Source organism: Chiloscyllium punctatum, chromosome 22 (genome assembly GCF_047496795.1).
Source record: "Chiloscyllium punctatum isolate Juve2018m chromosome 22, sChiPun1.3, whole genome shotgun sequence".
Taxonomy (NCBI): domain Eukaryota; kingdom Metazoa; phylum Chordata; class Chondrichthyes; order Orectolobiformes; family Hemiscylliidae; genus Chiloscyllium; species Chiloscyllium punctatum.
In genome coordinates this window covers 41804035-41831662 of record NC_092760.1, presented here as the reverse complement: position 1 = coordinate 41831662, position 27628 = coordinate 41804035, and the positions used below count along the sequence as shown (strand labels likewise).

General features: G+C 41.6%; 1 protein-coding gene across 2 annotated transcripts in view; it reads left to right on the top strand.

Moving 5' to 3' along the window:
• LOC140493572 (acyl-CoA (8-3)-desaturase-like) overlaps positions 1 to 7597 on the top strand; it is a 46567-nt gene extending 38970 nt beyond the window's left edge. The window contains exons 11-12 of one of the 2 annotated variants that reach the window (XM_072592151.1): positions 647 to 772; positions 4291 to 7597. In XM_072592151.1, coding sequence (XP_072448252.1) covers positions 647 to 772; positions 4291 to 4342 — 178 coding nt within the window. In that variant the 3' untranslated portion in view covers positions 4343 to 7597. Of the gene's footprint in view, positions 1 to 646; positions 773 to 4290 lie in introns of those variants that run through there. The other variant, XM_072592152.1, reaches the window with a different exon arrangement.
• Positions 7598 to 27628: the final 20031 nt, after the last annotated feature.

The window sequence follows — 27628 nt, the reverse complement described above, 5'->3', positions numbered from 1 at the left end:
TGCTCTCTCATTAGGGAGAGACAACTGGTGGTAGCTTAAACTGAGGGTCACCATGCCTCAGGTAGTGGGAGTTAATGAGATGGTAATCTCAGCCAGTGCAGGACTTTAACCCAAACTGTTGGTGTGGATCTGCATTGCCAACTAGCTGTCCATTTAACCGAGTGAGCTATCTTACCTTATATCTATATCACATGACTTCATGATCACCTGGCTTCCCTAGTGATTTACAGGCAATGAAGTAATTTTGAAATGTAGTAAGTGTTGTAATGTCAAAGATGAGCTGTGTTCTCCCTGTGAGTTCTTGAGACTGCTGCGCAATTCTTGCTGTGTTGAAATGTAAACCAACTTTAATGAAGTGGCGTGCTAATGACCACATCTTATACATAGCAATCACCCAAAATGGTACTAGTGAGAGTCAGAAAATAAAATAAGTTTCATGGGGTAATTAGAGTCAACAGGGTTTAAAATTCAACCTTAAAGGGAAAACAAAATGGGTCAGTGAATTCAAGGTAAATAAAAATCTGATGGGGTGTAAAACCTGGCAATTAATTCACTAACACCTGATTTTGCATCCTAATGAGATTGAATTTTATCCCAGCAGTAGCTGATTTCTCTTTGCTATCTAACTGTGTCTCTGTGTTTACAGCCTGTTTCCTACGATGCCAAGGCACAACTTGCACAAGGTGGCACCATTGGTAAGGTCACTGTGTGCCAAACATGGCCTAGAATACCAGTCCAAGCCTTTATTCACTGCCTTTGCAGACATAGTACAGTAAGTACAGAACACCAGCAATACAACAATTCTAAACTGTAAAAATACCCTTTCCTGCACAGTGTATCGTTGAAGCCAAGATTCAATGCACTGTTTCCAATCCTACCCCTCTTAAGATTCCAGAATTTTGTGACCTCTTGCCCGACCTCAGGCTTCCTATAATTTTCTGCAACTTAAGTCAGCTACTTGGGTTTCCTAATCATGACAATGCTTGTTCTGTTTTTTTTGGAGAAAAGGTAAATTGTTCAAAGAATGCTGCCTCCTTAGTGCTGCTAGTCAGATTAATGAAATTGTCACTGTGTTTCTCTTGCAAAGATCAGGTCAATTGGCTAGGGTGTAACCTGAGATGAAAAGAGTAGAAGTGAAGATGAGCTAAATCAGGTGGCTATTACGTGCTGGTCAGATTGCAAAATGGGAGAAAATGAGGACCCAGGAAGGTGAGAATTGACGGAGGTTAGGAGTTGGACTCTGAGACCCCTGAGTGATGAAGACCAAGGGCGGTGAGCCCTGCAGGAGTCTGAAACTAGCACAGAGGACGATTATGACTGAGAAGGGAGGGTGATGAAGCATTGGACCATTTCAAAGTCCAAGAAAAATGCATTAGACTAGAGCAAAGCATCACAAGCCTTTGTCCCAGTGAGGAGGAAGAGTATTTCAGATGGCCTTAGTAAAAGTGAGAATGGCTGAGACAGAAAGATTTGAGCATTACAAGTGAATGAGGAATTGATTGTTGGTTGAGGAGGAATTTCTGTTGTGTTGTCCAGATAGTTACCTCAGAAATGATTTCATATTCTGTGATATTGGGAAGCTGCAAGATGGATAGGAATGAGAAAGGGATTTTCTTGCAATAGTACAGTCTGATAAGACAAAGAAAACTCTGACACTCCATGATCATTGTGGAGGAGACATTTATAACTCCATAGACATTTGACCCTGTCTAAGACTTTGAGAGTTCTTAAGAGAAAAGAAGTGATGGGAACTGATGAGATAACAACTTTTCGAAACGGCTTGTCTCCATGAACCATTGTTGTGTAAAGCAGCATTTAAAGGAAAGGAGCATTGATTGTCCAGGTTCAATTAATCTTAACTAGAATCTTAGTTTCCTGGGCTGGGAGCTGTTTGGACTGCAATGACCAGCTATTAATCTTGTTTAAAAAAAATGCGACATATAGTCAGATAGGCTATTGCTGTTCACAATCAGAAAAATGGCCAAAGTACAAGAGAAAGTGAGGACTGCAGATGCTGGAGATCAGAGCTGAAAATGTGTTGCTGGAAAAGCGCAGCAGGTCAGGCAGCATCCAAGGAACAGGAGAATCAACGTTTCGGGCATGAGCCCTTCTTCAGCCCTTTCCTGAAGAAGGGCTCATGCCTGAAACGCCGATTCTCCTGCTCCTTGGATGCTGCCTGACCTGCTGCGCTTTTCCAGCAACACATTTTCAGCAAAGTACAAGAGAGGCTAGTGTCCGAAGAAACTGGTATTCCAGAAAATGTTGCTCCTTCATGACTGAAAAGGAGAAGAAGGGGATAAAATTGGATTTTTTTTTCCAGACAAAAACCTACACTATCCTATCTACCTGAGACTCCACTTTGAAGGAACTATGAACCTGCATCCAAGGTCTCTTTGTTCAGCAACATTCCCTAGTATCTTACCATTAAGTGTATAAGTCCTGCTAAGATCTACTCTCCCAAAATGCAGCACCTCGCATTTATCTAAATTAAGCTCCATCTGCCACTGCCCAGCCCATTGGCCCATCTGGTCAAGATACTGTTGTAATTTGAGGTAACCTTCTTCTTGATGTCACCTGCAAACTTACTAACTATACCACCTATGTTCACATCCAAATCATTTATAATAAATGACAAAAAGCAGTGGACTAAGCACTGATCCTTGTGGCATGCCTCTGGTCACATGCCTCCAGTCTGAAAAGCAACCCTTCACCAACACCCTCTGTCTTCTACCTTCAAGCCAATTCTGTATCCAAATGGCTAGTCCTCCCTGTATTCCATGAAATCTAACCTTGCTAACTAGTCTCCCATAAGGAACCTTTTTGAACGCTTTACTGACATCCATATAGATCATGTCTACCACTCTGCCCTCATTAATCCTCTTTGTTACTTCTTCAAAAAACTCAATCAAGTTAGGGAGACATGATTTCCACTCACAAAGCCATGCTGACTATCCCTAATCAGTCCTTGGCTTTCCAAATGCCTGTTAATCCCGCTCTTCAGAATCCCCTCCAACAACTTGCCCACCACCAATGTTAGGCTTACAGGCCTGTAGATACCTGGCTTTTCCTTACCACCTTTCTCAAATAGTGGCATCATATTAGCCTACCTCCAGTCTTCTGACACCTCACATGTGACTATAGATGATACAAACGTCTCAGCAAGGGACCCAGCAATCACTTCTCTAGCTTCGCTGGAGCATCAGAGGCTGAGAGGTGACCTTATTGAGGTTTATAAAATCATGAGAGGCATGGATTGGGTAAATAGACAAGGTCTTTTCCCTGGGGTGAGGGAATATAGAACTAGAGGGCATAGATTTAAGGTAAGATGGGAAAAATGTAAAGATACCTAAGGGGCAATGTTTTCATGCAGTGGCTGGTGCATGTACAGAATGAGCTGCCAGAGGAAATGGTGGAGGCTGGTGCAATTACAACATTTAAAAGGCATCTAAATGGGTGTATGAATAGGAAAGGTTTAGAGTGATATGGATCAAGTGCTGGCAAATGGGACTAGATTAGGTTAAAATATCTGGTCAGCGTGGATGTTTGACCAAAGGGTCTGTTTCCATGCTGTACGTCTCTTATGACACTATGCCCTGGTTCCCCTTAGCTCTCACTGCCATGTGCTTGGAACTGTTCCCTACAAGGAACATACTGACCAGAGGTCAAACATCACAGGCAGTGGTGCACTGTAATGAGCTGTAGGAGCTTAGAACATAGAATGTTACAGTGCAGTACAGGCCCTTCAGCCCTCGATGTTGTGCTGACCTGCGAAATTAATCTGATGCCCATCTAACCGACATTGTTCCATTATTATCCATATATATGTCCAATGCCCTAAACATCAGTGTGTCTACTACTGTTGCTGGCAGGCTGTTCCACACCTCTACTACTCTCTGAGTAAAGAAACTACCCCTGATATCTGTCTTAAATCTATCACTCCTGGCTCTCTCTCACTAATGCAACATTACATCACCAGGAGTTGTCTGGTAATTTCAAATAATTTATAGCACATAAATAGGTCAATCTTTGATTATGATCTCTCCTCCCACTCTAGTTATTTCATCTTGCCTCATGGGCATATCCCTCTATTATTTGCTCTCATACTTATGTAGCTTCCCCATTAACACACCCAAACTACTCCATGTAAGAGCTCAATATGATCGTTCTGGTTAAAGATGTTCATACCTGGAAAGGACAGAATAAGAAATTCTTGTCAAGTGGTCATTATTAACTGGCAGCACAATGAGAAGGAATACTTGGGATTAAATTGCCATTTGTGTTCTGTTGCAGCTCCTTGAAAGATTCTGGGGAGCTCTGGTTGGACGCTTATCTACACAAGTGATTGGTCACAGCAAGCAACTAACCGCACACTCAAACAGTTGCTGCCTTGCAGATAGGAAAACCAGTGCCCGAAGGAGCTGCTGCCATTTTGTAGACATTGTGCCAGGAACCACAGAAAAAATGTTATTAACTCTAGTGGGATGTGATTATGGTTGAAGGAACTGAGCTATTATCAATAAGAATACAAATGTAATTCAATATGCCACAAGTTTGGGAATTAGTTTTGTGCTTAGCAAAGGATTCTAGTGCTGGAGACTAGAACATCTTCCATTCCAGTGTTTGATTTTTACACCCTGAAGGGGTTGGGCCTAGTAATTTATGTTACTGGCCTGCGTGTTGAATTACCAGCTCCACCTTGCCCAGACCATTTTCCTGGAGGTCAGATAGGAATAGGGGGTGGTATCAGCATGGTAGCATCCATGGTAGCATCCTGCAGAGTAGGTGCCAGGCAGGCTATGTGCTTTCCAGCCTGCCTGACTGACTTCTGTGACAGAGGGGCTCCTGCTCTGTAATGGTGGTCTAGTTCCCAAGGACATTTTTTTTAATTTGAATGTTTAAAATGTGTGCCTCCATCTTTTGCACCCTCTCTCTTACCTAAAATGCCAGCCTGCTGCTGCTTCAGTGCTGAATCGGTTCACCATTTTCAAGAGCCCTTAATTGACTGTAGGCCTCCCTTCTGGGTCATTACTCAATCAGTTAGGGGGAAAATCACTGCCTGGGGTTACTCCCCACAAAGTGTCGGCTTCTGATTTCCCCCATTTGACCGTGACACCAGTATCCTGAAGCCAGTGGAGAAAATCCCGGCTCAGGGTCACTGCCGAGCTCTGCCGGGTCACTTATGACACGATTAGATGGATAGCAAAGTCCGCTACACTCTGCCCCAGCAGTGTCAGAAATATACTGTCCGCTCTGCCAAGATTATACATTCCCATCTCGCATTTTGTGCTGCAGGTGCAAACTGGATTGAAATTGCATTTGTTCCAAGACTCATACAGCCAGTAGCGGCAACATCCTTTCATCCAAAATACCAGAGGTGCAGCAAGGTGTTTCCACACTCTGCAGCAGCCACTTCTCTTTTCAGTTATCACTTGATAATTATTCAAACAAACTAATGTCTTTCTAGTACTGGTTATTTTAAGTCAGAGCCTCAATTAAAAATGGACAGAGCAACATGATCAAATATTAATTCACTACCCACTAAAAGAACAGCAATCACCTTTAGGCTTATATATGATTTCTGGTTTTGTGGTCATGGACAGAGCAACATGATCAAATATTAATTCACTGTCCACTAACAGAACAGCAATCACCTTTAGGCTTATTTATGATTTCTGGTTTTGTGGTCAGTGATTGATTGTAACAGTCTGTCTATGCAATTGTATTGTATGGTGGAATCCACCAATAATAGGGACTGCTGCATTCACCAATGGGCTGCATGCTCTACATCTGCTAGCTTATCAATATTTCAAGGTAGGTGTGAGAATGCCGTGGAACCTCTGCTCGTTTATTGACAGCAGGAAGTAATCTTAAACTAAGGTGGCTCAAGGTCATCATTCAACAGCATCCATGACATTGACCATTCATTCCAGTTTGTGGGGGATATGGAGAAGTGAAAGTGGGGGTATCCAGTAGTACAGTTATTACAAGGAAGATTGTGTTCTTTATTTTTTCCAAGCCAGGGTGATAATTGTTAGAAATTTGAATTCTAACTTAACTCCAATGTTAATTTTGTGTAGTCAATCTTCACCCTAACCAGTGAGTGACTGAGTTGCACAGAACAGGAAAGCTGCCGGTTCAATATTTAGCTCAGTGAAATCAGCGAGTTCCATTGGGGATAAAAGTGGGAGCAGAGCAATTGGTGCCAGTACTCCTGTTGACAGAAAAGGAAGAGAGTTGGCTCTTATTCGGGGTTCTTATTCATAATTGCTAACTACTGACCCTTTCAGGAAAGTGCCTGTACTAGAGAGGGATTGGATCAGTTTCTCAACATACGGCTAAATAACTCGTTAATATTCATTCAGAGATTCATGGAAGAAATATGAGCAGGTGGTGCACGGCCCATTGGGCATCAGTACTACAATGTAAACAGAGATGTTAGTTGTTGCAATTAATTTCTAATGTAGACACATTAGGAATGCATACATGCACAACTGATCATACACAGTCTCTGTATATTTGTAGATCCATATACAGGTTGTTCTGCTATAACACATGTTTTGTTAATCAAAATTCGCTGTAACACAATTGATGAATTGGGAACACTGTTTTTAAAGCAGGAACTTTTAAAACATGGCTGTAACGCGATTACATCACCAACACTTTAAGCACTGTATCTAAAGCGTGATTTTTCTATTACACGGGGTTGCACAAGAACCCAACTTTTAAGAATCACGTTTAAGAATCACTACCTGTACACATTCAGAGATACTGTTGCACAGTGGCTCAAACACAACCCCTCACCATCACAACTACTTGCAAATATAACTCCAGAATGAGGCCTATTTGTTTGTCCCAGACTGAAGGCTGCAATGGTCAAGACTTTCACTGGACCAGTTTCCTCATCTTTCCTAATGCAGAGTTTAGTGTTTGAGCCCCTGGCAACCCTTTGTCCTCCAGAACCTCATCCTTCACAAAGAAGACTCATTAATGAATGGTTAGTTACCTGTTTCAATGGTAGGTGCAATGTAGGCAATCCCAATTCTGTTCAGGCCAACCCATTCAGGCAGGTGATCTGACAGTGGTGACTGGGAGTAGGAGCTCTGGCTGATTCTCATAGCTGTGGCCCCAGAGACTGAAACTGTCTATATTTGGTTCATTGCTCACATCCTGTGAATTGAACCTTTGACACTGTGACCTGGAAAGTTCAGCAGGTGGTGCATTTAACCATCAGGTCATCTGCTCATCAACATTCTAACAGGTATTGACACTACAGCACTAGTTTTCTCATCAAATTACTGATGGTAACCAATTCATAATAAATTGATGACTATCGCAGGAAATCGAGCCCTGTAATTTTGAGGATCTAAACAAAAGAGCTTTGTTATTTGAGTTAGTTTGTGGGTGTGCTTTGTTAAAGTAAAAGTATCAAACAGAATTAATCCAGGCTTGTTTATTTCAGGAAATGACTATTACTTTCACACTGAATAAAAGAGCATTTTTACATCAGTGCTCTTTTAGATATCTGTAGTCACATCAACACTGTTCTCGGTTTCTACTATGTATATGTGCTTGTACATAAATCATTATTCCACATTAATTGGATGACTGTATTTCATTTAATTTGAATTCTGCTACCCATTGGCTCAGTTTTAAGTCTGTTGTTTGGTTCGGTCTATGTCTAGGACCTGGCAATCCCAGCTTTGATTCTCAGTCTGTTTTCACAGTTCTCAACTGGAAGTGCTTCAATACAAGATGTTTAAAAGCATTACAAAATTGTATTGTCTCAACAGCACAGAAACCGGTCACTTGTCCCAACTAGTCCAGACAAGTCTTCCATCACCTCTCTGTATCTGAAGCCCATCCATCGATTCCTGCTTTTGTTCTTTATGTTGACCTCTTTACTCTTCCAAGAGTCTATTTTTTTTCATGCCACTTACTCTTCTCTGTTCTTGGGTACTCTGCCATCCCACCCTCCATGTCCTCCTTACCCAGTGTACCTGCTGGGAGCTAGTCTTGCTGGTCTTCCTGCTGTTGAGATTACCCACCCGATTGTTGATACTGTGTATTCTGTGTCAGAAAATCACTCTCCCTATCCTCCTCCAATATGACTGTACACTTGGGGAAAAAATAAACCCTGCACTCATTATGGATGGTTGCATTGACATTGTGGCCATGACACAAAAAAACACAGCACTCAAGAAATTCAACTACATCTGTAGGGAGTGAATATAGATTTAATGTTTTGAGTCCAGTAGAACTTCTCTCCATAGATACTGCCAGATATTAAGAGGAGGTGATGGTCTAGTGGTATTATCGCTCAACCATTAATCCAGAAACCCAGAATAATGTTCTGGGGACCTGGGTTTGAATCCCACCGCGGCAGATGATGGAATTTGAATTCAATAAAAAAAATTGGAATTAAAAGTGGACTGATGACCATGAAACCATTGTCAATTGTTGGAAAAACCCATCTGGTTCACTAATGTCCTTTAGGGAAGGAAATCTACCATCCTTACCTGGTCTGGCCTACATATGACTCCAGAGCCACAGCAATGTGGGTTGACTCTCAACTGCCCTCTTAAAAAGGCCGAGCAAGTCACTCCGTTGTATAAATCGCTAGAAAGTCACAACAAAGAACCCACAGCAAGTGGACTGCAGCAATCCGAGAAGGCAGCTCACTACCACCTTCTCAAGGGCAAATAGGGATGGGCTATCAATGCTGGCCAGCCAGTGACATCCAAGTCTCACAACTGAATTTAAAAAAAGGAGATAAACCCATAATAGGCAGCCAAAAATGTTAAGAATAACATCAAATTGAAAAAAAAATGCAATGTGACAAAAGTTAGCGATAAACCGTAGGATTGAGAAAGCTTTAAAAACGAAGAGAAAATAACCCAAAAAACAGGGAGAAAATAAACTTTGAGGGTAAACTAGCAAATAATATCATAAAGGTCAGCAAGAGTTTCTTTAAATATGCAATAAGGAAGAGATAGGCCAAACTTTATACATGGTTCTTAAAGAATGAGGTGTGGGTACTATTAATAAAGAAGCAGGAAAAGGCAGAAGAGTTGAATAAACACTTTTCATCAGTCTTCCTGTGGCATGGTGGCTCAGTGGTTAGCACTGCTGCACTTACAGTGCCAGGGACCTGGGTTCAATTCCAGCCTCGGGAGACTGTCTATGGGGAGTTACACATTCTCCCTGTGTCTGCTGGGTTTCCTCCGGGTGCTCTAGTTTCCTCCCACAATCCAAAAGATTTGCAGGTCAGGTAAATTGGCTATATTAAATTGCCCATATGGGGATGTGTCGGCAAGGTGCATTAGTCAGGGGAATGGGTCTGGGTGGGTTACTCTTCAGAGGGTCGTCGTGGACTTGTTGGGCCAGAAGGGCTTGTTTCTACACTATAGGGATTCAAGTCACTAATAACATTCTAAAAATACTGAATAATCAAGCGGCTGGAGAAGAAATTAATAAATAATTATTGCTGGAGGAAAAAATGTGAGGAAGATTCATGGGATTAAAGGCCAATAGGTCCCCTAGATCTTGTGTGTTATCTATGAAAGGAAGTAGCTACAGGGATACTGGATGCACTGGTTATAATCTTCCTGTAACACCTTTATAGAAAAAGGGGAGGAGACAAAAATCAGGCAATTATAGGCCAGTTAGCTTAACATCTGTTATTGGGAAAATATTAGAGTATATTGTAAGAGCACAGCATTTAAAAATAAATATGTAAAATCAAAGAGCATCGCTTTATAAAGAAAAAATCATGTTTGACAAATTTATTCGGCTTCTCTGAGGAGGTAAAGGGGAATCAGAAGATATATTTGGGTTTCCACATAACGTAACACATTTAAAGTTACTTTATTGGATATGAGCTCATGGTTTGGGGTAGTAGAAGAACTCATGGTTAAAGAATTGGCTAGCAAATAGAAAACAGAGATTAGTAATAAGTGGGGCAGGTGGGAGGTGGGTGCAGGAGGTGCTTATGCACGATGACAACAAGTAACCAGTGAAGTGCAGCAGGGTTCAGTGCTTTGGTCACAACTATTTACTATATGTATAGTGCATACTGTCTACCGTTGTCAAGTTTGTGTATAACAGATGTAGGTGGGTGAGAAGGAAAGTGGGAAGGATGACAAAAAGCGTGAAATAGATTGAGTGAGTTGGCAAAAACTTAGCAGATCAAATATGATGTGAGGTTATACACTTTGGCAGGCAGAATATAACAGCTTAATACTACTGAAATGGGGAAAGACAGCAGAAAGTTACATTACAGATGGATTCGGGGATCCTCATGCATAAATCACAAATAACTTTAATACCAATTCAGCAGGAAATAGAGAAGGCAAATAAAATGCTGGCCTTTATTTCAAAGGGAATGGAGTATAAAACTAGGGAACTAGTGAGGCCATAGCTGGAATACTGTGGACAGTCTTAGCTCCCTTACACCTAAGGAAAGGTATACTGGCACTGAAGACAGTAAAGAGCTGAACCCCGAGCTTGATCCTGTGTATTGAAGTGTTTTCTTATGAGAAGAAGTTGAGTAGATCGAGTTGAACTCATTAGAGCTTAGATGAATGAGAAGCAATCTTACTAAAACATCGAAGTTTCTAAGGGCTTATGCCTGAAACATCAATTCTCCTGCTCCTCGGATACTGCCTGACCTGCTGTGCTTTTCCAGCACCACACTTTTCGACACTGACTCTCCAGCATCTGCAGTCCTCACTTTCTCCAAGATTCTAAGTACTGAGATAGATACTGAGAGGTTAGTTCCTCTTGTGAGACAATCAAAGGTATGAGGGCATAATCCTAGAGTTAGGGGTTGCTCAGTTAGGTCAGAGATGAGAAGGAATTTCGTCTCTGGGAGGCTGATAATTCAGTGGAATTCTTTACTACAGACCATTGTAGAGGTTTCATTACGCTGAAAACGTCGACTTCTCCACCTCCTGATGCTGACTGGCTTGCTGTATTTTTCCAGCCTCCTGCCTGTTTACTTGAATGCATTCAAGGTAGATTTTCAATCAGGAAAGGAATCAAGGTTTATGGGGCAAAAAACAGGAAAGTGGATAATCAGATCAGCCATAATCGTATTGAATGGTGGAGCAGACTTGATGGGCTGAATGGCCCACCTCTGCTCTTATATCTTCTCATCTTATCACAACAGATCCTGCTGCCCATAAAAATCTAATGTTTTACTTACGCTTGGATACGTGCCCATAAATATGATGATGTGGGGTAAGCTGCCCTGCCCTGAGGTGGAACTTCCTCCCATTTTAATACTTGCACCCACACCTAACCTTGGAGGGAACGAGGTTCTGCTGCATGACACATTCTGACAAGCTGCTCTGATATGCTGCACACTTCTACTGTCACCTAGCGTCAACACGTAACACAAGGACTCTCTCTCCAGTATTAGAGACTGAAACCATCAAGCACCCATCCGCTGCCACCTAGTGTCAGCTCTGATGTACTGAGCCAATGTCTTGAAATAAATGTTCAGCACGTTCAGTCTCTACAAAATCCAGGAAAGAGAGAAATAAAGCAAACATTTTAGGTCAGTGACCTTTTAGCATCCACAATATTTTAATTTTGTCCAACATAACCTGCTGCCTAGTCTATTAAACTGTGTCAATAATATACACTGGGGCGGAATGGCACACCTATGGTGAAACAATATAAGTTCAAAATTAAAGCTGCAGAAATAATAACCATTGCAGTGTTTCAGGAACACAAATAATGCCTACTCCCAAAGAAGAAGCTTAGTGAGACATGTGCACTTAACTCATCATATTAAAAGCTCACAGTCATTCTGATTTCATTTTAATTTAGACAACTTTTCAGAATTATTAATTACTTTTACATTCCATTATCTTCTTCAAGAGCTTTTCTAATTAATGAAGATTTGGAAAATTAGATGATTTCTGAGGACACGGAGAATGTGAGGAGTTTTGTGTGTGTATGTGTGTTTCTGTGATCTTCCTATTCTGGCCTTTTGCACATACTCAGTGTTCTTCTCTTAGTCACTGATGGCCTTGCCTTCAGTTGACCACAGGTCCTAAGCTCTGAAATTCCCACCCTAATATATTTTGCTTCTGTTCCTCGTAGAATGATCACATATAACGGAGCATGAATGAGTAAATGTGTGATGTTTTTAGTTGAGATTTCTTAACAGTGGATATGGAGGAGAGTTTATGCAGGTTTATTTTCAAAGGGCATTTGAAGCGACAACAAACAAGATTCTTGAATGGTATGTTGCCTTCCTGGTGCCAGGGTCAGGGATGTCTCAGACCACTTGCAGGGCATTCTGAAAGGGGAAGGTGAAAACCAATAGTTGTGGTACATGTCAGTTCCAACAACATGGTTTTTAAAAAATGAGGTCCTGGAGCAGAAATTTAGAGAGTTAGGTAGTAAATTAAAGAGGAAGACTATTAAGATTGTAATCTCTGAATTACATCCTGAGTATAGGAATAGAAAGATAGATCAGATGAACATGTGGCTAAAGGGTTGGTGAAGGAGGAAAGGCTTTAGATTTTTGGATAATTGGGACAGCTTCTGGGCGAGGTGAGGTGTGTAAAGACTGGATGGGTTGCACATGAACTGGAATGGGTCCAATATCCTTGCTGCAGAGTTTGCTCATAATGCTAGGAATCTTTTTACCTGATTTGGCAGGGGGAAGGGGCACAGAATACATATAAAGTCAGGAACAAGGCCCAAGGAAATATAGAAGGAATGCGAGGACAGTCCAATAGGTGGAGAAGACATGGGTAGGATATAGCACATAGAAGATCTGGAAAGCTATATTTTACCTGTTTGAATGCAAGGAACTTGACTGGTAAGGCAGACGAACTCAGAGCATCAATCAGCATGTGGGCATATCATAATGTTGCAGTTGCTGAGACACGGTTGAAGGAAGGACAGGACTGACAGATCATCATTCCAGGGTACAGAAGTTTCAAGCAGGATTTGGAGGAGAGGTAAGATAGATGGGCATTACATTATTGATAAAGAACACCGTCACTACAGTAATAATGGAGGATGTCATAGAAGGATCTTCAAATGAGTCTATCTATGCCAAGCTTAGAAATAAAAAAGGGGTGATTACCTTGCTGGGATTATACTACAGGCCTCCCAACAGCGAGAAGGAGATAGAGGGACAGTTACTTCAGCAAATCACAGAAAGAAGTGAGAGAAACAGAGTTATAGTTGTAGGGACTCTCCAAACATTAACTGCGATCCCATTCCTGTGAAAGGATCTGATGGGCTGGATTTTTTTAAGTTCATCCGGGAGAGCTTTTTGTCCCAGAACATAGTCCTACTAGAGATGGGGCAGTGCTAGACCTAATGTTAGGGAATGAAGCCAGTCAAGTGGTTGAAGTGTCAGTGCATGGGCACTTTGGGGATAGTGAGCTTAACTTTGTAGGTTTCAAAGTCATTATGGAAAGGAATAAGGATAGTTCAAAAGTTCGTGCAAAATTGGGAGTAAGCTGATTTCAATATTGGTAGACAAGATCTGGCAAGCGTAGACTGGGAGCAGCTACTTGCAAGTACATTTGGAAAGTGGGAACCTATTAAAAGGCAGTATGGTAAGAATTCAGGACCAGTGAGTTCCTCTAAGAGTAAGGGACAAAGGCTGCAGGTTCAGGGAATCAAGGAATATTGAGAATTTTGCAAAGAATCAAAAGCAACATATGTCTGGTACAGCGGGTTAAAAACAGAGGAGTCCCTTCAATAATATAGAGAGTAGAGGAGGTTGCTTAAAGAGGAAATTAGGAAGGCAAAGAGGAGCCACAAAGTATCTTTGGCAGATGGGTCAAGAAAAATCCTAATGCTTTTTATAAATATACCAAAAATAAGAGGATTACTAGGGAAAGAGTGGGATATATTAGAGACCAAAGGTGCAACCTGGATGAGATCTTAAATGAATACTTCTCACCTGTATTCATAGAGGTGAAAGACATTGTGGCTGGTGATTTCAGTTGGATGGTGAGGTTCTGGAACATATTAAGATTAAGAAGGAGGAGGTGGTAGAGGCAGATACACTCACAACATTTAAAAAATGTCTGGATAAGGGCTGAAAATGCCAGGGCACAGTAAGCTATGGACCAGGTGCAGGTAGATGGGATTAGTGTAGTTTGGTGTTTACTGGTCAGCATAGACATGGTGGACCGATGGGTTTGTTTAAATGCTGTATGGCTCTATGGCAGGAATATGTGCTTATTAAACAGTGAAAACAGTGTACTACATATAAAACAATGTAATCTCACAACCAACATATCAGATAAACATATCTCTTGCCCTGTAACATCCAGTTGTGAATGGTGGTGGGTGATTAAACAGCTCACCAGAGAGGCAACTCAACAAATATCCTCTTTCATCATGATGGGAGAGCCCAGCAGGTCAAGTGCAAAAGACAAGGCTGAAGGCTTTGCAGCAATTGTCACCCAGATGTGATGCATGTATGATCCATACAGCCTCCTCCTGAGCTGTCCCAGAGCATCACAGATGCTGATCGTCAGACAGTTTGAGTCATTCAGGTGAACTCAAGACAGAGCTGAAGGCACAGGATTCAGAAGCTTTGGGCTCTGACAATAGCCTTGCTGCAGTACAGAAATAATGTGCTCCAGAATGAACTTTATCCCTGGCCAGTCTGTTCCAATGAGACAACAAAACTGGCATTGATTTGGCAATGTGGAAAATTGCCCAGGTACAGTATGTCCTGCCCACAAAAAAAAAGATAAACCAATCCAGCCAACTAACAGCCCATTAATTCCTAATCTTCGACAATATAATGGAAGGTGTTGCCTATAGTGCTATCAGAGTGGCACTTATTCAGCAATAGCCTACTCACCAACTGGTGTTGGGATCTGCTAAGCACACATCACTTCAAGTTTTATTACAGTCGTTGTCCAAACATGGAGAAAAGAGCAAAATTCCAGAGGTGGCTTGAGCGTGATTGGCCTTGAAATCAAAGACAGCATTTGACTGGGCATGGTATTAAGGAGTCCGAGCAAAGCTAGAGTCAAAGGGAATTAGTGGGAAATTCTTCTCTGGTTGGAGTCATACCTGGCACAAAGGAAGATAACCGTAGATGCTGTAGGTCAATCATCTCAGCCCCCAGAACATCTCTACAGGAGTGCCTCAGGATAATGTCATAGGCTCAACTGTCTTCAGCTGCTTCATCTATAACATTTTCTTCATCATAAGGCTAGAAGCAAGAATATTTACTGAAGATTGTCATGCTGAATTCCATTTGCAATTCTTATATAAGAAAACAGCCTATGCCCTTAAGCAATAAGACCATGAAAACATTCAGGCTTCAATTAATCATAAGTAACATTTGCACCATGCAAATGGCAAACAGTAACTATTCCCAACAAGGGGGAATCTAACTCCACTTGACATTCAATGGCTTAACCATCACTGAATCCCCATTATCAACACCCTGGGGGTTACTATCGACAGAAACTGAACTAGACCTGCCACATACATACTGTAGCTACAAGACCAAGTCAGAGACTGGGAATTAATTCACCTCCTGTTTCCCAGTGCATGTTCACCATTTACACAACTCAATCAGGAGTGTGAGAGAAAACTCACCAATTGCCTGGATCAGTACAACTCCATCAACACCCCCAGCCTCCTAAGAAAAAAATACTATTTGTTGGATTGGTACCCCACACACCATTGGAAGCAACTTGACAGCGTTCTTTGCACAGGACCTTCCAAATCTCATCCTTAGCAACATAAAAAATAAAAGCAGCTAACACATAGGAATCCTGCCAACTGCACGTTCCCCTCCAAGTCACATCATTTTGTGACTTGGAACTTGGTTGCTGCACCATTTCTGGGTCAAGGTCATGGAACTTGCTCACTAACAGCACTCTTGGTGTACCTCCAGCCCAAGGACTTTAGTGGTTTAATAATACTTTGATAGTAGTGCCCCATCCCATAAACAAATAAATGAATAAAACATCAAATGTTTGCTGACACCAACGCACAATGTGCATGCACACAATAGTAAGACACCTATTGAACATTAAAAGGAAATCTGTACTTTGATTGCACAGTTTATTTAGTGACCATTCTGAAATAGTATTATCACAATATACTGATTTATCAGAATAGTGTAATTAATTGGCATTTGTAACTAATACACTACTGATTATTGCTGTTATGCAATAATACTAAGGCAATTTTTGGAATTTAAGAAAAAAGTTGTACTTCATTTTCTAGTTAATTTCTGGAAACCAATATATTTCTTCATAAAAATAATTGGCATTAGTAAATGTTTGTAACTATATTTACAAGCAATATCGCTGTTAATGCACGTGCTCTTCAGTCTCAGCAAGAGCTGCCGGAATAAAAAAAAAGATTTAATTGACATTCAACTGTATCCCTTTGTAGCCAAAACTCAGTTTCTCTTTTCTGTGCTTTTCCCTCAATTTGATCATCTTCATCAAGGGTGATCTTGGAGGGTTGCTTTTCGGACTGGAAGCCTGTGACCAGCAGTGTGCCATAAGATAAAGGAGCAGAAATTAGGCCATTTAACCCATGGAGTCTGCTCTGCCATTCAATTATGGCTGATATATTTCTAAACCCCATTCTTGTGCTTTCTCCCATTGATCCCCTTGATACTCAAGAACCTATCTATCTTAGTCTTAAGTAAGACTTGGCCTCCACAGCCTTTTGTGGCAATGAATTCCATCAATTCATCACTCTCTGGCTGAAGAAGTTTCTCCTTATCTCCATTCTAAAAGGTCTTCCCTTTACTCTAAGGCTATGCCCTCGGGTCCTAGTCTCTCCAATGGAAACATCTTCCTACATCCACTCTGTCCAGGTCATTCAGTATTCTGTATGTTTCAATTAGATGCCCCCCTCATCCTTCTAAATTCATCGAATATAAATCTAAAGTCCTCAAATGTTCCTCATATGTTAAGCTTTTCATTTCTAGGACCATTCCTGTGAACCTCCTCAGAACACACTCCAGGGCCAATACATCCTTCCTGAGATATGTGGCCCAAAACTGCACACAAAACTCCAAATGTGGTCTGACCAGAGCCTTATAGAGCCTCACAAGTACATCCTTATATTTATAACCAAATCCTCTCAAAATAAATGTCAAAATTGCATTTGCCTTGCTAATTACTGACTCAACTTGCAAGTTTATCTCGAAAGAATCCTGGACGAGAACTCCCAAGTCTCTTTTCACTTCAGACTTCTGAAGTTTCTCCCCATTTAGAAAGTAGTCCATGCCTCTATTCTTTCTACCAAAGTGCACAACCTGACATTTTCCCGTGTTGTACTCCATCTGCCACTTCTTTGCCCACACTCCTAACCTGTCCAAATCCTTCTGCAGCCTCCTCACCTCCTCAATGCTACCTTTCTCTCTACCTATCTTTATATCATCTGCAAATTTAGCCAGAATACCCTCAGATCCTTCATCTAGATCGTTAATGTATAATGCAAAAAGTTGTTCTCCCAACACTGAGCCTTGTGACCAACACTTGTTACCAGCTGCCATCCTGAGAAGGACCCCTTTATCCTCACACTCTGCTTTCTACCAGACAATCAGGCTTCTATCCATGATAGTACCTTGCCTTTAACACCATGGGCCCTTATCTTACTCAGTAGCCTCTTGTGCGGCACCTTGTCAAAGGGCTTTTTGAAGTCCACGTTGATAACATCCGTTTAGTCTACTTGATCTAACCTGAACGTTTCATCCTCAAAGAATTCAAATGCTGCAAAGATCAGTGCTAGGTCCACTGCTATTTTATCATTTATATAAATGATCTGGATGTGAATATAGGATCAGAGCAGGACTTTTACATTTAATGGTGAGGTCCTGGGGAGTGTTCCGAACAAAGAGACTTTGGGGTGCAGGTTCATAGTTTCTTGAAAGGGGAGTCACAGGTAGACAGGGTGGTGAAGAAGGTGTTTGATATGTTTGCCTTTATTTGTCAGGACATTGAGAAAAGGAGTTGGGAGGTCATGTTGCGGCTGTACAGGACATTGGTTAGGCCACGTTTGGAATATTGCATTCACTTCTGGTCTCCTTCCTATCAGAAGGATGTTGTGAAACTTGAAAGGATTCAGAAAAGATTTACAAGGATGTTGTCAAGGTTGGACAATTTGAACTAAAGCAGAGGCTGAAAAGATTGGAATTGTTTTCCCTGGAGCATCGGAGGCTGAGAGGCGACCTTATAAATGTTTATAACATCATGAGTGGCATGGATAGGGTAAATAGACAAGGTGGAGAAGTCCAGAACTAGAAGGCATAAGTTTAAATTGAGAGGGGAAAGATTTAAAAGGGACCTAAGGGGCAACATTTTCATGCAGATGGTGGTACATGTATGGAATTAGCTGCCAGAGGAAGTGGTGGAGGCTGGGGCAATTACAGCATTTTAAAATGCATGTGGATGGGTATATAAATGGGAAGGGTTTGGAGGGATAGGGGCCAAATGCTGGAAAATGGGACTAGATCCATGTGGGGTATTGAGTTGACATGGACAAATTGGATCAAAGGTTCTGTTTGTGTCCTTTACAACTCTATAACTCTATACCATTATCATGTACACTAGTTTTCCTTGACATCTCTTTCAATAAGCATTAAGACAACCATCAATTAAAACATAAATCTTCAAACATTTACACTTTGATGTTTGTCTGATCAGGCAGCATTTAATATATTACTACTGATTCAAAATATATAACTTAGTTCAAGTAAGCAGCTTAGCTTGCAGCAGGTAATTGTTACTTGCCATTTCTTGCACCAGGACTGATTGCGGGAAGAGAAGTCAATCAAAGTTTTGGAGAGAGCTGTATAAAATGTAATCCTGTGCAAAATGGTTGAGAATCCAGATTGTTCGACTACTTGAAGTTTCCACATGATTGTTAATGTCAGCTTAATCTAGGCATCATCATGTTAAATTGCATCACCAGTCACGGATTTTAAGTGAGTTATGGCCATAATTGCATTCTGCCCAACAACAATGTACATGATCTCTTCAACTAGTTCAATAGTATCTCTTTAATGAGACAATTTTTGTAGCTGTGTCTTTTCCCAATTAAGCAAGCTGAAGTACTTGATGCATACTCATTCTGTACAGTCACTTCTCTGCTTTTAAACTTAGCATATTCCAATTAATCGGTCATTATTCTCCCTGTCAATGATTGTCTTTTTTCCTTCCTGGCAGCCCTTGTGCTCATTTGAATGCCTTTGTTCTTGGTCAGTCACCACTTAACTGCAGGTGGTGAGACAACACTTCACCTAAGACTCAACAACAATGCCGTCCACAAGCAGTTTGTCTTTTTAGTTGTCTTTTCTCAGTTCTCTGTACAGATCTTTGATAAAGGTACAAATACTTCCCCCTTGTCACAGGGTACACTTATTAAATGGAGCTCTCTCAACCATGATAGCTGTTTTGCACAATGTATGAGGCTTCCAAGAGCTTTTCTTGTATGCCGAGTTTTCTTCATCAATCCTTAACCGGACAAGGATAGTGGCACAGTCATGCATTGCACACAATAGTGTACTGGCTTGTTCTCTGCCTCACCTCGCAGTGAGGTCAGGTGTGGTGCAATACCTTGTAAAATGTTGGTTCTAATTCAGCTATTCATCTGCTTGATTGGAACCTGAAACATGTAAAAGATTTTTGCTAATGGTGGAGATTTTTCCATAATGTTCTTTCACGAGCTGCTGCCACTAATATTTTTGCTGCTAAAGAATATTTAGAGTCTGCTACGATAAGGAGAGAATGAGCTTCTAATCTTAGCATGGCTTCATTGTACCATCAAGCTGCAAGAGAGAGCAAGATCAAATGAGAAAGCTTTGCTTCCTGTGTAGACTGGGTCTCACTGGCTTTTCACAGTCACATTTAACCCCTTTTAATACAGTAGTATTTACACCAAAGCATATGCTTATGAGCAAAACTTGAGTTTCACTTTTTCTTTGCAAAAGAAAATAATTGTAAAAAGGACATAAGGATGTTGCAACCACATATAGATATCGTTGAAAATGTGAAATTGTCCATTTTGGCAGGAAGAATTTTTAAAATTATCTAAATGGGGACAGATTGCAGATCTCAAAAGTGCAGAGGGATCTGGGTATCCTTGAGCATGAATTGCAAAAAGAAATGTGTAAGCAGAGCAAATAATTAGGAACACTCATTGAATGTTACGATTTATTACGGAGAATTGGACACAAAAAGTACTAAGCAAAACCACAAAGTGCTTGAGAATCTCAGGAAGTTTGGCAGCATCTATAGAGATAGGAATTAAGTTAATGTTTAAAGCTCAGTGGCTCTTCGCTCTTCTGTTCTGATGAAGTCACTGGACTCTGTTTCTCTGTCTACAGATGCTGCTAGACCTGCTGAGTTTCTCCAGCACTTTTTGTTTTGGTTTCAGATTCAGCATCTGCAGTTCTTTGCTTTGGCTTACAAAAGTAGGGAGGTTATGTTGCAGCCAGAACGTGTCTACTGTAATGTTTGCAGTACGAAAGAAGGATATAAATTGTTCTTGGGTTGTTTTATGAGGAGAATTTGGACAGGACAGCCTTGTATCTGCTGGAGTTTAGAAAATTAAGAAATTATTTGATTGAACCATGTCAGATTTCCGGGGATCTTGACAGGGTAGATATGGAGAGCATGTTTCCTCTTACAGCAGATTCTAGAAGTAGGGCGTCACTACTTAAAAATAAGGACACACCCATTTAAAACAGATTAAGCAACTTTTATTTTCTCTTAGAGCATTGATAGTCTATGAAACACTTTTTCTGAAAAGCTACTAGAAGCAGAGCCTATGAATATTGTTAATGCAGAGATAAAGAGATCCTTGAAAGTTAAGACCATAAGGCAATAAGACATAGGAGCAGAAATTAGACCATTCAGCCCATTGAGCCTGGTCTGCCATTCAATCATGGCTGATAACTTTCTCAACCCCATTCACCTGCTTTCTCCTCTTGATCCTCAGGAACCTACCTATCTCAGTCATAAATATACTGAATGACCTGGTCTCCACAGCCTTCTGTGGCAGTAAATTCCACAGATTCATCACTCTCTGACTGAAGACATTTCTCCTTATCTCTGTTCTAAAAGGTCTTTAAGGCTGTGCCCTTGAGTCCTAAATTCTCCGACCAATGGAAACATCTCCCCAACATCTACACTGTCCAGGCCATTCAGTATTCTTTATGTTTCGATTAGATCCCTCCTCATCCTTTTAAACTCCATTAAGTATAGACCCAGAGTCCTCAAGCATTCCTCATATGTTAAGCTTTTCAGTTCTGGAACCATTCTCATGAACCTCCTGTGTACATCCTTCCTGAGATATGGGGCCCAAAACTGCACACAATACTCCAAATGTGGCCTGACCACAGCTTTACAGAGCATCATAAGTACATCCCTGCTTTTATATTCAAGTTCTCTCCAAATAAATGGCATCATTGTTTTTGCCTTCCTAACTACTGTTTCAACCTGCAAGTTTACCTTGAAAGAATCTTGGACTAGAACTCCCATGTCTCTTTGCCCTTCAGACCTCTGAATTTTCACTCCATTTTGAAAATAGTGCATGCCTCTATCCTTCCTACTAAAGTACATTACCTCACACTTTCCCACCTTGTACTCCATCTGACACTTCTTTGTCTAGTCTCCTAACCTGTCCAAATCCTTCTGCAGCCTCCCCCTTCTTCAATGCTACCTGTCCCTCTACCTAGCTATGTCTCATCTGTAAACTTAGCCAGAATACCCTCAGTTCCTCCATTTAGATCGTTAATATATAAAATGAAAAGCTGTTGTCCCAACACTGAGCCTTGTGGAACACCATTTGTCACCAGTTGCCATCCTGAGAAGGACCCTTTTTTCTCAACTCTCTGCTTTCTACCAGACGGCCAGGCTTCTATCCATACTAGCACCTTGCCTCTAATGCCATGGGGCCTTACCTTATTCAGTAGCCTACTGTGCGGCATCTTATCAAAGGGCTTTTTGAAGTTCAGGTAGATAACATCCATTGGTTCTCCTTGGTCTAACCTGTTCGTTACTTCCTCAAAGAACTCTAACAGATTTGTCTGGCATGAGTTCTCCTTGGTGAAACAATTCTGACTTTGCTCTATTTTACGATATATTTTCAAGTATTCAGAAATCTCATCTTTCACAATGGATTCTGGGATCTTACCCATGACTGAGGTTAAGCTAACCAGTCTGTTATTTTCGGTCTTTTGCCATACTCCCTTTTTTAAACAGGAGTGTTACATCAGTGATTTTACAGTCCTCTAGGACCCTCCCTGATTCTAGTGATTCCTGAAAGATCACCACTAGTGCCTCCACTATCTCTTCAGCTATCTCCCTCAGAACTCTGGGGTGTAGTGCACCTGGTCCTTCAGGCCAATCAGTTTTTCTCACACCTTCTCCTTGGTGATGGCCACCATACTCAGCTCTGCTCTCTCAGTCTCTTGAAGTTTTGGGATATTACTTGTGTCTTCCACTGTGAAGACTGACATGAAGTAATTATTCAGTTCCTCAGCCATTTCCTTGTTCCCCACTACAATCTCTCCAGCATAATTTTCCAGTGGCCCAATGTCCTCTTTTGCCTTTCCTTTGCCCTTTATATATCTAAAGAAACTTTTACAGTCTACCTTTTTATTATTGACTAGCTTACTGGCTATTAAACCTTCTCCCTCCTTATTTCGTTTTTTGTTGCCCTCTGTTGGTCTTTGTAAGTTTCTTAATCCTCTGGTTTCCCACTGCCCTTTGTAACATTATATGCTTTCTCTTTTGCTTTTATGCTTTCCATGTCTTCCCTGGTCAGCCATGGTTGCCTCATCCTCCCTATATCCCTACACCACGCCTCTTTTTCCTCGGGTTGAATCTCTATTGCGTCTCCTGAGTTACTCTCAGAAACTCCTGCCATTGCTGTTCCAGTGTCTACCTGCTCAGCTCCTCTCCCAGTCAATTCTACCCAGCTCCTCCGTAGTTCCCTTTATTCAGTTGTAATACCATTACGCAGAGTAAATTCAATCATATTATGATCACTGCCTCCTAAGGGTTCCTTCACCTTAAGCTCCCTTGTCAAGTCTGCCTCGTGGCACAACACTATACTCAGTATTGCTTGTTCCCTAATGACCTCCACCACAAACTGCTCCAAAAAGCCATCTTGTCAACATTCTACAAATTCATTTTCTTGCAATCCATTGCCAACCTGATTTCTTCCATCCATTTGCAAACTGAAATCCCCCATGATCACTGTAACTTTGCCTTTCCAACACATTTCTTTGGTCTCCTGATGTATCTCGTGCCCCAGCTCGACTACTGTTTGGAGGTTCCTCAATACTAACCACACAAATTCTGCACCATCTGATTGTACTTTGTTTCTTACTGTTGATTTAATTTCATTTCTTACTAATAAGGCAACCCCACCACCTCTGCCCACCTGCCTATCTTTTCGATAGGATGTATATCCTTGAATATTCAACTCCCAAACCTGATCTTCTTGCAGCCACGTCTCTGTGATGCCCACCATGAAATACCTGCCAATTTCAACCATGGGGACGCAGACAAAAAGAACTTCCTAGCAGCACTGGAATCCACCCTGAAAGACAATGGACTTATGGAAGAAATCCAGCAGGCCATCAGACAGACAGTAGCACCAAAACTAAGCAGAAAGAAAGAAGGGAACACCCTCAACATAATGGAAGGGAAAGCCCTTGACGAACTCAGAAAAGACAAGTATTTAATCCTACTGGCAGACAAAGGGTGCATGACCATCATCCTGAACAGATCACAACACATTGATAAAGCAAACATACTACTTCCAGATACCAATACCCACCAACAGGTGGCGATGGACCTGACTCCACAACTAGAAAATTGCATTACAGCATCCCTGAGGAAACTTCACAAGACAGTGAAATTAACAAGCCAGCCCTCCAAAGAATGAAACCTGAAGGGTCCAATACACCCCATTTCTATGGATTGCATAAACAAGGGGACCCTCCTCAGACCCATAGTCTCACTTCCCAGCAACCCAACATACAGACTAACGAAGGTATTGCAATGCAAACTGAAACACCCAGTAGAAGACTCAACCTACTCCATCCACTCAACCCGGGAATTCCTGAACATCATCAAAGACACCAAGGTAGAGGACGATGAGGTCATGGTTGTCCTTTGACGTGACTGCCCTATTCACATTATTAAGCACCACCTGAGCCAAAAAACACTGGCCTCACTGCCAGACGAACCAAGGACACAAACACCTGACAACACCCACTCCATCAGCACGGACAGCATCCTAAAACTAGTAGACCTGTGCCTCACTATTGACTTCACTCCTTCAACGACAAGACCTAGAAACAAATCAATGGGACACCTATGGGATCACCAATAGCAGAACAATTATGTAGAGGTTAGAACGAACAGCCCTTCCCACGATCAGCCCAAACTTTGGGTCCGCTATGTGGATGAAAGCTTTGTCATCACAAAACACAACAGATTTGAAGAAACCCACAAACCCGAACAACATCCTTACTGTTATGGAGTTCACTAAAGAGGAAGAAACAACAGGCTCTCTTTCCTAGACCTCGCAGTAGAACGAAAAGCCAATGGAGAGCTGCAGACCAGCATTTACAGGAAAGCCACACACACACTGATCAGATACTCAACTATAGGAACAACTATTGCAACACGCACAAATGGAGCTGCACCAGAACATTATTTAAATGTCATGATTTGGAGATGCCGGTGTTGGACTGGGGTGTACAAAGTTAAAAATCACACAACACCAGGTTATAGTCCAACAGGTTTAATTGGAAGCACACTAGCTTTCGGAGCGATGCTCCTTCATCAGGTGATTGTCCTGATGAAGGAGCATCGCTCCGAAAGCTAGTGTGCTTCCAATTAAACCTGTTGGACTATAACCTGGTGTTGTGTGATTTTTAACATTATTTAAATGAGTCACAATACACTGCAGCACTCAGAAACTATGAGAAGCTGAGGAAAAACACCTGTACAATGTATTCAGGAACAATGGGTACCTGATAAGCACAGTCCGCCAATTCCTACACAACAAACCTAAACAAGAGGACACAACACGTACAGAGACTCGAGTCACCCTGCCATATATCAAAGAGACTTCAGAGATGATGACCAGACTACTCCAGCCCCTCGGCATCATAGTTGCCCAAAAACCTACCACCACAATGAAACAGCCCCTGATGAACGTAAAGGACCCTGTACCAACAACCAGCAGAATGAATGTCATGTACAAAATACCCTGCATGGACTGCAACAAACATTACATTGGACAGACAGGCAGGAAATTAGCCACCAGGATACATGAGCACCAACTTGCCAAAAAAGAAATGACCAACGATCAATGGTATCCATACACACAGACGAAGAGAGACACCAGTTCGACTGGGACAACACATCCATCCTGGGACAGGCTAAATAAACACATGCACAGGAATTCCTAGAGGCCTGGCATTCAAACCAGAACTACATTCACAAACGTATCGATTTGGACCCCATTTACCAACCCCTCAGAAACAGAACTGGAAATGCTATCACTACCACAACAAACTGAGATAGAAACAGCAAGCAGGACAGAACACTAATGCTTCACTGGAGGCTCACTGACGATGTTACCTAGCATGGTGCTGAAACATCTGAGAACAGATCTACCAGCTCAGCCAGCAAATTTACAATATAATTTCAATCTGGGCCAAAAGCTCATTTATCTTATTCTTTGAACTTCAGATATAACACTTTCAGTTCTGTATTAACCGTCCCTCTTCTCACTGCCATTCATTTGTCCAGTACTTGAAGTTTGATTGCTAACCCTTTCCATACACTCTGTCCTATTTGTGTCTGTGCTGGAGATTTTAATGAACTCTCCTGAGTTCTGCACTCTTACTTCTTCCTTTAAGGCAGGTTTTCTAATTTCCCCTATAACTGAACACTCCTCCCCTCATTTAGTTTAAAGCCCTGTCTACAGCCCTAGTAATGCAATTCGCTCGGACACTGGTCCCAGCACAGTTCAGATGAAGACCATCTCATAGGAACAGGTCCCTTCTTCCCCAGTACTGGTGTCAAGAGAGGATAGGCAGGAATGCAGATTTGAGGTTACAATTAGATAAATCACAATGAATAGTGGAGCAGGCTTGAGGGTCTGCATGATTTACTCCTGCTGCAAATGAGTGTTGTTTGTATGTAAACTTGTGGTGTCAAAAAACTCTCTGGTGGTGTCTCCTATTGCAGCTTTAAGAAAATTTCTAAAATGCTTCCCATTTAATGCATTTGGAATATAATGATTGCTGTAGTATCATCTTGCACACAAGATCCCATGCATTTTTATTTTAAAATTATATTTTATTTATAACAAAGCTTTATGTTATAGTCACTGAAGCAGTTCAGTTCAGTACAGTCATAGCATATGGAGAACAAAGAAACATTGGAGTTTGACTTCTCCGACAGTTCCAATAATCCCAAGGCATTTCTTGCTTATGTAAGATACTATTTACTTATATTTGAGGCACCAGAAGGGTCTGATAACTGAACAGACCTGCATGGTACTTTGACAGAACGACCTTGGATGGTATTCTTGTCCTACTGCATCTTAGAGCTGCTCAAAGCTTTAGTGTGTCCCTCAGCACATAGACTGGATCTTGGAACATGCCACTCCACAACACTCAGTCAGGTCAACTCCATGCACTGGAAGACCAACAAGCTTTCGGCAGATCAAAGAGCGTCTTTCACCAAGTTGATGGTCCTCCAGATGCAGTGAATGTTTCTCTTGTTGTGGGTGTCAGGTAACAGACTGTAAAGCACAGAGTGTTATATCACAGAGTTACTCGGACAAACCTTGACAAAAAACCACTACATCTCTCATCAGACATCCTTCCTGCATGAGGTGTGACAGTCTCAACCCACTCATAGCTGCTTCAAGGGCAATGTTCCTAGGCATAGTGAGTCTGAGCATATATGAAGGATCTCACAGGTAGTACCCTTCTCACTACCAGTCAAGTGATGTCTTGGTACTTGTTGGAAAGTTCTGGCGAAAGTTTTTCCAATTGAGTTTGACAGCCTGCTCAGGAAACAACTTAATAAGATCCACCCCTGCGGTTCCTGCAGGATCTCGAGGACACCATATGCTGACCACTTCCTGATGGAATTATGGTCAACAGTGTTTACCTTTACAAATTTCTCAAAAAAGGACAGGTGGTGTAGGATGGTCTAACTTGTTGTAGCATTCCATGGCAACAAGGCCTTAACACCGGGGACAAGTAGAACTCCAGTATGTACTGATACTTGGTTTTTGCACACAGAGGATTTACACACAACCTAATACAAAGGTGGCATCAGGATGTAGGCAACATTGGGTACACTCTTCCCCTGCTTATCCACTAATCTACTTTAGGGTGTTGACAGACACCAGGGAACAATTATGTCCATGCTCTAATAATGTCTACAAACTTCCTCTCAGTTCAGTCTGAGTGACAGTCTGGGCTCTCTGTATCAGGGAGATACCCACGTGATCAGTCACCCCCCCCCCCGCCCCACGCAGGACGCACATGCGCACATGCCGCAGTGACCCACGAGAATTGTAGTCATTCACCGTTAGGCGGAACGACGAATAT